The 12,014-nt window shown below is 42.2% G+C and overlaps 1 protein-coding gene across 1 annotated transcript in view; it reads left to right on the top strand.

The window, feature by feature from the left end:
• The window catches only part of igsf9bb (immunoglobulin superfamily, member 9Bb), a 190,366-nt gene that overhangs the window by 158,294 nt on the left and 20,058 nt on the right, over positions 1 to 12,014 (top strand). The window contains exons 13-15 of the mRNA XM_036937598.1: positions 701 to 876; positions 1,281 to 1,507; positions 9,129 to 9,213. Of these exons, the coding sequence (XP_036793493.1) occupies positions 701 to 876; positions 1,281 to 1,507; positions 9,129 to 9,213 (488 nt within the window). The remainder of the gene's footprint in view (positions 1 to 700; positions 877 to 1,280; positions 1,508 to 9,128; positions 9,214 to 12,014) is intronic.

Below are 12,014 nucleotides of genomic sequence, written 5' to 3'. Positions count from 1 at the left end.
AGAAATATTGTTACAGAACTGACCAGACATTTATGATGTTACAGAACTGACCAGACATTTATCTTGTTACAGAACTGACAGGACAGAAATATTGTTACAGAACTGACCAGACATTTATGATGTTACAGAACTGGCCAGACAGAAATCATGTTACAGAACTGACCAGACAGAAATCATGTTACAGAACTGACCAGACAGAAATCATGTTACAGAACTGACCAGATAGAAATCATGTTACAGAACTGACAGGACAGAAATATTGTTACAGAACTGACCAGACATTTATCATGTTACAGAACTGACCAGACATTTATCATGTTACAGAACTGAGCAGACAGAAACCTTGTTACAGAACTGAGCAGACAGAAATCTTGCTACAGAACTGACCAGACATTTATCATGTTACAGAACTGAGCAGACAGAAATCTTGTTACAGAACTGTGCAGACAGAAATCTTGCTACAGAACTGACCAGACATTTATCATGTTACAGAACTGAGCAGACAGAAATCTTGTTACAGAACTGAGCAGACAGAAATCTTGTTACAGAACTGACAGGACTGAATTGTCTGTTCCTAAAAAGTCTGGGTGCATTGACTAAAAGTCTAGGTCCTCCACTCCCATTTCTGTGTATTTTTCTCATCCCCCTCTCCCATGCCCATTCTCCTCTCTCCTTCTGTGTGTGCTCCTCTTACTCGCAGGGTGAAGAGGGAACAGCTGGGCCCACACGACTGGTTGTCTATGCCCGTGCCCGCTGGCCAGACGTGGCTGGTAGTGCCCGGCCTGGAGCCCCAGACAGCCTACCAGTTCAGTGTCCTTGCGCAGAACAAGTTGGGCACGGGCCCCTTCAGCGAGGTCGTCACTGTGAACACACTGGGTGGGTATTACGGTATTCACCTCTGACTTATGACCTATTGGACTGGGGAAGAGAGCCAAGCGTAAGGGACATTACCTGGCGGGCACATGACACAACTGTGTGGTGTGATTGCAAGATGCATTGAGAATTAATTGAATGATGTGTGGTTTTGTTGTTAATAGTGATGTAGGTACTGGTGTTGGTTGCAGCAGATGTAGTAGTAATGTTTTGTGGTTTTAAAAGTTGACTAGACTTTCAAAATAACTAATACCAACAATTGCAGTTGTGGGCCACTACTACTGCATTTAAATACAGCTCTCTAACCCCTCATCTCTTTCCATCCCTCCCTCCCTCCCTTCCACTCTCTCTCTCTCTCTCTCTCTCTCTCTCTCTCTCTCTTGCCCTTTTTCTCTCTCTCTGTCCAGTATTTCCTATAAGTACCCCTGAACCATTGGTGCTGCTTACCCCACCGCGGTGCCTCACAGCCAATCGGACGCAGCAGGGTGTCCTGCTCATGTGGATTCCGCCGGCCAACCACACTGCTCCGATCGAGCGCTACGTCATGGAGTTCCGCCTGGGGGAGAGGTGGGACATCCTTGATGACGCCATCACCGCCGGAGAGACCGAGCTGTTAGCCAGAGACCTCATTCAGGTAACTAGCCTAATGTATATACACTGCTTCATACGGAGACCGAGCTGCTAGCCAGAGACCTCATTCAGGTAACTAGCCTAATGTATATACACTGCTTCATACGGAGACCGAGCTGCTAGCCAGAGACCTCATTCAGGTAACTAGCCTAATGTATATACACTGCTTCATACGGAGACCGAGCTGTTAGCCAGAGACCTCATTCAGGTAACTAGCCTAATGTATATACACTGCTTCATACGGAGACCGAGCTGCTAGCCAGAGACCTCATTCATCTAGCTTACTGTATATACACTGTTTTATGCAGAATGGCAGATGGCAGATGGCCAGTTATCCGCAGGGCTGGTGTGGGCGCACGCTTTGGTTCCAGCCAAGCTCATTAACACACCTTGATCCAAGACTATGGTTATGACTATGATGATTGGGGATGGGAGTGAGTTGTAGAAAGAAGTATGTTCTTCAAAGAAAACCACTATTTAACATTATATTACAACAATAATGGTATCTTCCTTGTCAGACCCGAGTCTGTCTGATATCTCAATGAAGTCATAAAAAGTTTTAGGATGCATCTCCAATGGTACCCTATTTCCTATTTGTGGTCCACTACTTTTGACCAGTGGCCCATAAGGCACTGATCAAAAGTTATGCACTTATATAGGGAATAGGGTACCATTTGGGACATATCCTGAGTCTTATGTAAGCACACCATCTGGGGAGAGTTACATGTTAAAGTATAGACATTTATTTTCCCACCAACATTGAAAAAAATCCATATTCTTTTGTTGTATGTCGGATTGCGCTCCTGGCGTGAAGTGTTTACTCTCATTCTAACCATCAGTAACAGGATGCATGCATCCCAAATTGCACCCTATTTCCTTTATAGTGCACTACTTTTGTCCAGGTCCAAAGTAGTATACTTTATACCATATCAGCACTATAAATATAATAGGGTGCCATTTGGGATGTCGACACATTATATGCAGGTACATTATTCTAGCTTGACTCCCAACACCCACTCACACTTCTCTATCACGTTTCACATTTAGCAGTACAATTCACATTTAGCAGCACAATGTAGCACAATTCTGAAGCTGGCTTTTTACTCCAGCTATTGAGGTAATTGGACCACAAGGGACCGTGTATTTGGGGCTCTGTCTCCCTCTTCTTCAGTAACATACTGTTAGATGTGACACGTTTTCATGTCCACTTTGACAGGTCCATTTCCTTGTGGTTTTCCTCCTAAAACAAACAAACTTTGGTTTCTTTTTTGTGAACAATAGTTTTTATTGACTGTAAGAAGTCTTACAAGAATGACAGTATACAACTTTAAACAGATGTTGTACACACACACACACACACACACACACACACACACACACACACACACACAAAAGCATGTATCTATATTTTATTGCATGAAATGTATCCGCTATCATTTCCTATGATCAACAATAACATTTGAACATCAGATCGTCAGTTACTAACTATCAACGGGACTATCATTACTGCAATATTCTCTGTTTTCTGAAATTTTGCCCTTCGGACAAGATACCCTCATGGCTATCCAACTCAACAGATTCTCTATTTACCGAGCGGACAGGACATCGGATTCAGGGAACTCCAGAGGGGGAGGAGTTTGTCTCTTCATCAACAGCAAACGGTGTGCAGACTCGGAAGTCTCTACCTAATTGTTTACCCATCTTGGATTACCTGATGGTCAAATGCAGACCCTTCTACTGCCAGAGAGAGTTTTCAGCCGTTATTGTGAGTGCTGTATATATTCCACCTCAGGACAACAACAACAACAAGTTGGCACTTGACAAACTGTACGAGGTTATAAATAAGCAGGAAACCATGCAGCGGGAGGCTGCTTTTCTTGTTGCCAGTGATTTTAATTTCTGCATCACCAAGACACACAGTGGTGTAGTGCAGTTTTTTTTAATGTAATGGAGCACCATCATTTCTCAAAGTTTGTAGCCTACTGACAGATCTAGCGTATTAAATATCATTGTACAATAGGCCTCTGCATGAAATGCATCATCCAATTGCAACGTCTGCCTAATGCCCACACATATTGTCTCAAGAAAATGCTATATTTTGAATATCCTCAAACACCAAGTTAGGCATACTTAATCTCTTAAATAGGCCGTCATCACTGTCAACCGTGAATGATACTTCTTTACGTTTTACCTGTGAAAGGTCAAACTGTATTTGCAAGCCAATCATTTGATCTCAATCAGTTTCATGAGGATATGCATTTAGATCTTCTTGAATGAGAATTAAAGCAGATGGTGTTAGAAAATAAAGAATAGCCTTGTAGGCTTATTTTGTTTCAATCAAAACATGTATCCTGCCTGGTGGCGCGCGCTGAGTTTTAGCCACATGAGCTTTTTTACTCTTCAGCTTCAGATAAGAAATGACTGAGGTGTATTTGGTGTAACATTATTGTCCTACTATGCTATAGTATATGCTATTCTTTTCAGTTCTGTTATGTCAAATACTAACTAATCATTATGTGATCTTGAAAAGGCAGACTTTGATTCCGCTCTGATCTAACTTTACTAAACATGCACAATTGTAAGAAGTGATCATCTTCTATTTGTAGTAATAAGACAATAGTTGAACAGTTTTGAACAAATAAATTTATTCCGAAATGAAGGAAAAGCAAGAGAGAGAGAGAGAGAAAGGTTGTCATTTTTTTCACTTTCACTGACTTAGCTAGAAAATGCAGCTAGTTTAGCCTACTCAAAACACCCTGCTCAAACAGAGGGATGCTATGCTATGACTATCCAACACAACACTGGAACTCTTCAAATACAATGTATGCTTTTGGTTTTACTCATTTATTGCCACCGAGCCCTGCCTGTGTAAGTGCTACGCTGCTTACTGACTGTACACAGTAACATTACTGCATGATTGAAGCGAGTTTACTAACGCGAAGACAGGGAGGAAACCACCTTTTATCTACCTATAGGCTGCTATAGCGTACATGTTTATTTAGTTGGTCATTCTATCGTTTTCATGGAATTTTTTGTCGTCATTAAATAGAATGTATTTAGAATTTATCCGAATATATTTAGATGCATCACTGACATTGTCCCCACAATGAAGGTTTGCTGCTTCCCCAATCAAAAGACCCGGATTAACATGACGTGTACACTAAGCTTAAGAAGGACAGAGCTACTGCTCACATGGCTATCACAGCCAACCAAGAGGCTACGGCTGAGGACACGAACGCGTAAAATAAGTCCCGCTACGACCACTGTAGAGCCATCAAACAGGTCAAAGGACAATATCGGAAACAAGGGGGAATCCTATCTGACACCCAACTCAGAGCCGGTACTGTAGCAGAGGCTTCAGTACAAAGTACAATAAGGACTACAAGGAGTCCCTAGCCATGATCTGCCCAATGATACCTCTCTACCAGTCGAACTCCACGCACATTTGTTTTTATGCACACCTCGACGAAAACAACACAGTCCTGCTTGAGGGCCCCCGCTGATTCGGATGATCTCTCTGGGTGATCTCTTTTTCCGAGGCTGATGTGAGTAAGGGTAAATACTTGTAAGGCCACAGGGCCAGACATTATTCCGGGGCGTGTCCTCAGGGCTTGTGCAGACCAGCTGGCAGGGGTCTTCACAGACATTTTGAGCCTCTCCTTGTCCCAATCCCCACAGTTCAAAGTTACTACCATCATTCCTATTCCCAAAAATTCTAAGGCATTCTGCCGTCCTAGCACTTTGCATCTGTAATAATGAAGTGCTTTGAAAGGCTGGTCATGGCTAGGATTGCAGAATTATGTGAAATTTCAATAAGTTCCCTGGTTTTCCTGAAATCCTGTTTTGTGAGAATTCTGGATTTCCTGCTTATTCCGTACTGATTCCGGGAATCTTCCAACTGGGATTTAGGGAAAACCAGGGATTTTTTTTTTTTTAAGTTCCCTGATTTTGCAACCCTAGTCATGGCACACATCAACTCCATCCTCCCAGACAACCCACTCCAATTTGATACACAGATGATGGACTCAATACTGCCCTCTCCCACCTAGAAAAGAGTCATATATATGTGAGGATGCTGTTTATCGACTACAGCTCAGCGTTCAACACCGTAGTGTCCTTCAAGCTCGTCACCAATCTCAGTACCATTGGACTGAACACCCCGCTCTGCAACTGGATCCTGGACTTCCTGATAGGCCAACCCCAGGTGGTAAGAGTGGTCAACAACACCTGCACACCATGCTAACCCTCAACTAGGGGGCTCCCAGGGGTGTGTGCTTAGCCCCCACCTTTACTCTCTGTTCACTCACAACTGTAAGGCCGAGCACGACTCCAACTCCATCATCAAGTTTGCTGACGACACAACGGTGGTTTTCCTGATTATTGATTATATTTATTTCTACCACCATGCTGCTGTTAATTGATTATTGATTTCCATTGACATTAGTATCTATCTATTTTTCAGATACTGGTCACAAAAACTCCTGTTTACATGCATATATTACCATTAGTATATAACCATAAGCATTTATATATCACCGCTACCAGTCACTCTTCAGCCCTACTCACACCCCTTGACTTTACCCACATTTTGTTGTGTTGAGGAGTCCGCATGATTCCCCTCCGGAACTGTTTGTGCATACAGTTTGGACACACCTACTCATTCCAGGGTTTTTCTTTATTTGTACTATTTTCTACATTGTAGAATAATAGTGAAGACATCATAACTATGAAATAACATATATGGAATCATGTAGTATCCAAAAAAGTGTTACATCAAAATATATTTTATATTTGAGAATCTTCAAATAGCCAGCTATATATGACGGCGTTGCACACTCTTGGCATTATCTCAACCAGCCTTATGAGGTAGTCACCTGGAATGCATTTAAATTAACAGGTGTGCCTTGTTAAAAGTTAATTTGTGGAATTTCTTTCCTTCTTAAATGCGTTTGAGCCAATCAGTTGTGTTGTGACAAGGTAGGGGTGGTATACAGAAGATAGTCCTATTTGGTAAAAGACCAAGTTCATATTATGGCAAGAAAATATCAAATAAGCAAAGAGAAACAACAATCCATCATTACATGAAGGTCAGTCAATGCAGAACATTTCAAGAACTTTGAAAGTTTCTTCAAGCACAGTTGCAAAAACCATCAAGCGCTATGATGAAACTGGCTCTCATGAGGACCACCACAGGAAAGGAAGACCCAGAGTTACCTCTGCTGCAGAGGACATGTTCATTATAGTTACCATCCTCAGATTGCAGCCCAAATAAATGCTTCACAGAGCTCAAGTAACAGACCCATCACAACAACAAAAAAAATCAGAGGAGACTGCGGGAATCAGGCCTTCATGGTCGAATTGCTGCAAAGAAACCACTTCGAAAGGACACCAATAAGAAGAGACTTGCTTGGGCCAAGAAACACGAGCAATGGACATTAGACCAGTGGAATTCTGTCAAATGGTCTGATGAGTCCAAATTTGAAAGTTTTGGTTCAAACCGCCATGTCTTTGTGAGACGCAGAGTAGGTGAAGGAAGGATCTCCGCATGTGTGGTTCCCACCGTGAAGCATGGAGGAGGAGGTGTGATGGTGTGGGGGTGCTTTGCTGGTTACACTGTCAGTGATTTATTTAGAATTCAAGGCACACTTAACCAGCATGGCTACCACAGCATTCTACAGCACTACGCCATCGCATCTGGTTTGCACTTAGTGGGATTATCATTTGTTTTTCAACAGGACAATGACCCAACACACCTCCAGGCTGTGTAAGGGCTATTTGACCAAGAAGGAGAGTGATGGCGTGCTGCATCAGATGACCTGGCCTCCACAATCACCCAACCTCAACCCAATTGAGATGGTTTGGGATGAGTTGGACCGCAGAGTGAAGGAAAAGCAGCCAACAAGTGCTCCGCATATGTGGGACCTCCTTCAAGATGGTTGGAAAAGCCTTCCAGGTAAAGCTGGTTGAGAGAATGCCAAGAGTGTGCAAAGCTGTCATCAAGGTGGCTACTTTGAAGAATATAAAATATAAAATATATTTTGATTTGTTTAACACTTTTTTTGGTTGCTACATGATTCCATATGTGTTATTTAATAGTGTTGATGTCTTCACTATTGTTCTACAATGAAGAAAATAGTACAAATAATGAAAAACCCTTGAATGAGAAGAGTAGACTGGTACTGTATATTATGACAACATGTTGTGATGTTTTTGTTCATTTTGGTCTTCGGCAAGGGTTTTTTCAGCTGTTCGTGCACAAAACATTTTTTGTCGTGGCAAGCCGAAGTTCGGAGCCGAAGTCTAAGCCCCTTCGTCATAGAGATTCTTCAATTAAGTGTTTGTTGTCATTCAACGATAGACAACTTGTTTTCATGCAAATAAAATATTTGAGAAATACTGCACCAAACATCTTTGTTAGATATAAAATTGTGTGACTTAAATCTCCTCTTCAAAAACATAAATTAATGACATACTTCTTGAGTTAGCTTAGATTCATTCTGACTATTTTGAGGAAGTGTATACTGGCTACAGCGTCTCAAGATGGACAAACAGTACTATTGACGCTTTTTCAAAATTTTCAAGCAAAGGTCTTTCAAGGGAGTATGCGAGGACACTCGTTCCGTTTGCCTCGCCAAACCAATTTTTTTGTCAACGATCTACACCAAATACTTGATTGTCAAATTGGAAGAAGAAATCAAACGAATTGAATTTTTTTATGGAAAATAAAACACATATTGATTAGATAAGTTTTAAAAACCCCTGAGTTTGAATGTTAGAATAATATTTGGCAGTGATTACAGCTGTGAGTCTTTCTTGGTAAGTCTCTAAGTACTTTGCACACCTGGATTGTACAATATTTGCCCATTATTCTTTAAAGAATTCTTCAAGCTCTGTCAAGTTGGTTGTTGATCTTTGCTAGACAGTCATTTTCAAGTCTTGCCATAGATTTTCAAGCCAATTTTAAATCAAAAGTGTGACTAGGCCACTCTGGAACATTCAATGTCCTTTTGGTAATAACTCCTGTGTATATTTGGCCTTGCGTTTTAGGTAATTATCCTGCTGAAAGGTGAATTTGTCTTCCAGTGTCTGGTGGAAAGCAGACTGAACCTCTAGGATATTGTGCTTAGCTCTGTTCTGTTTCTTTCATTTAAAAAAAAAAATAACTCCTTAGTTCTTGCCGATGTCAAGCGTACTCATAACATGATGCAGCTTGAAAATATGAAGTGGTACTCAGTGATGACTTATGTTGAATCTTCCCAGAACATAACACTTTGTATTCAGGACAAAAATTGAATTTCTTTGCCACATTTTTTTGCAGTATTACTTTAGTACCTTATTGCAAACAGGATGCATGTTTTGGAATATTTTTATTCTGTACAGGCTTCCTTTTTACTCTGTAATTTAGTACTTTTGGAAAGTATTCAGAAGCCTCCACTTTTGTTGGGTTACAGCCTTATTCTAAAATGTATTCAATATTTTTTTTCCCCCCTCATCAATCTACACACAATACCCCATAATGACAGGTGTTAATGACAGGTGACACTTATGGATACAGAGAGCAGATAGTTTCCACACAGCAATACTGCCCATGACCGCTGATGCGTGTGTGTGACTCTCTGTCTTAGGAGGCATGGTATGAGTTCCGGGTCATGGCGGTCATGGAGGAGCTGGTCAGCGAGCCCAGTAACACCGTTGGAGTGTCCAGTACAGGTGAGTGAACAACACACCTCTGCATACACATACAAGTCTATGGACACACCTTTATCACACAGAACATGTCTAAAATGAGAGAGACACAGGCATGGGATGGGGCAAGTTGCAGACTAAAATGTTGATATGGCAGACTTGTAAAGCTTTAAAACAGAACAAAGCAAATCGGAAATAATTTTAAGGGTCCATGTTTAAAAAATAAGTAAATACTTAAATATAAAAGAGTATTGCCCAATGCAGGCATACTTCTAGTCTGGTCCCAGAACTGTTTATACTGTCTTGCCAACCCTTATGTGTCAACACAGCACAAACACATCTGGGACCAGAGATTGGGACTGTGAGCAACTGTGAAGGCATCACCAGAGCAGCAAAAAAATCACAAGAACAGCAAAAGATTCACGAGAGCTTACTTTCTAATATTGGAAGTACTTTACCGCCCCCTCCTGATGAAGTAGTTGCACTACAGCATCAGATTGTTTTAAACAATATTTGGAAAGTCATTTAAAAAATATAAAAAAATCACCTTTATTTAACCAGGTAGGCTGGTTGAGAACAAGTTCTCATTTACAACTGCGACCTGGCCAAGATAAAGCAAAGCAGTGCGATACAAACAACACAGAGTTACACATGGAATTAACAAACGTACAGTCAATAATACAATAGAAAAAGTCTATATACAGTGTGTGCAAATGAGGTAGGATAAGGGAGGTAAGGCAATAAATTGGCCATAATGGCGAAATAATTACAATATAGCAATTAAACACTGGAGTGATAGATGTGCAGAAGATGAGTGTGCAAGTAGAGATGGTGATGAGGAAGTTGGATGGCCTATTTACAGATGGGCTATGTACAGGTGCAGCGATCTGTGAGCTGCTCTGACAGCTGGTGCTTAAAGTTAGAGAGGGAGATATGAGTCTCCAGCTTCAGTGATTTTTGCAGTTCGTTCCAGTAATTGGCAGCAGAGAACTGGAAGGAAAGGCAGCCGAAAGAGGAATTGGCTTAGGGGGTGACCAGTCAAATATACCTACTGGAGCGCGTGCTACGGGTGGGTGCTGCTATGGTGAAAAGTGAGCTGAGATAAGCCGGGGCTTTACCTAGCAGAGACTTATAGATGACCTGGTGCCAGTGGGTTTGGCAACGAATATGAAGCGAGGGCCAGCCAACGAGAACATACAGGTCGCAGTGCTGACAAAACGGATGGCACTGTGATAGACTGCATCCAATTTGCCAAGTAGAGTGTTGGAGGCTATTTTGTAAATTACATCGCCGAAGTCAAGGATCGGTAGGATAGTAAGTTTTACAAAGGTATGTTTGGCAGCATGAGTGAAGGATGCTTTGTTGCGAAATAGGAAGTCGATTCTAGATTGAATTTTGGATTGGAGATGCTTAATGTGAGTCTGGAAGGAGAGTTTACAGTCTAACCAGACACCTAGGTATTTGTAGTTGTCCACACAAGTCAGAACCGTCCAGAGTAGTGATAATGGACGGGTGGGCAGGTGCGGGCAGCGATCGGTTAAAGAACATGCATTTAGTTTTACTTGCATTTAAGAGCAGTTAGAGGCCACGGAAGGAGAGTTGTGTGGCATTGAAACTCGTCTGGAGGTTAGTTAAGACAGTGTCCAAAGAAGGGCTAGAAGTATACAGAATGGTGTAGTCTGCATAGAGATGCATCAGGAGAATCACCAGCAGCAAGAGCGACATCATTGATGTACACATAGAAAAGAGTCGGCCCGAGGATTGAACCCTGTGGCACCCCCATAGAGACTGCCAGAGGTCCGGACAACATGCCCTCCAATTTGACACACTGAACTCTGTCTGAGAAGTAGTTGGTGAACCAGGCGAGGCAGTCATTTGAGAAATCAAGGCTGTTGAGTCTGTCGATAAGAATGTGGTGATTGACAGAGTCGAAAGCCTTGTCCAGGTCGATGAATACAGCTGCACAGTATTGTCTCTTATCAATGGCAGTTATGATATCGTTTAGGACCTTGTCTGGCTGAGATGGCTGAGGTGCACCCATGACCAGCTCGGAAACCAGATTGCATAGCGGAGAAGGTACGGTGTTATTCGAAATGGTCGGTGATCTGTTTGCTAACTTGGCTTTCAAAGACCTTAGAAAGGCAGGGTAGGATAGATATAGGTCTGTTGCAGTTGGGTCTAGAGTGTCTCCCCCTTTGAAGAGGGGGATGACCGCGGCAGCTTTCCAATCTTTGGGGATCTCAGAAGATACGAAAGAGAGGTTGAACAGGCTAGTAATAGGGGTTGGAACAATTTTGGCGGATACATTTAGAAAGAGAGGGTCCAGATTGTCTAGCCTGGCTGATTTGTAGGGGTCCAGATTTTGTAGCTCTTTCAGAACATCAGCTATCTGGATTTAGGTGAAGGAGAAGCGGGGGGGACTTGGGCAAGTTGCTGTGGGGGGTGCAGGGCTGTTGACCTGGGTAGGAGTAGCCAGGTGGAAAGCATGGCCAGCCGTAGAAAAATGCTCAATTCTCAATTATCACGGATTTATCGGTGGTGACAGTGTTTCCTAGCCTCAGTGCAGTGGGCAGCTGGGGGGAGGTGCTCTTATTCTCCATGGACTTTAGTGTCCCAGAACTTTTTGGAGTTACAGGATGCAAATTTCTGTTTGAAAAAGCTAGCCTTTGCTTTCCTAACTGCCTGTGTATATTGGTTCCTAGTCATGTTGAAGGATGTTATTTCAAATACAGTGATATAGTACCAAAAAAACTACAATTCTCCCCATGATAAAATGAGGAGGGTGGGAACATATCCTCTATCGAGTGCTCTCGAGTCTGTGTTCA

This window comes from Oncorhynchus mykiss, chromosome 12 (genome assembly GCF_013265735.2).
Source record: "Oncorhynchus mykiss isolate Arlee chromosome 12, USDA_OmykA_1.1, whole genome shotgun sequence".
Taxonomy (NCBI): Eukaryota; Metazoa; Chordata; class Actinopteri; order Salmoniformes; family Salmonidae; genus Oncorhynchus; species Oncorhynchus mykiss.
The sequence above is the reverse complement of the archived record's forward strand: the minus strand, read 5'-3'. Positions and strand labels throughout refer to the sequence as shown.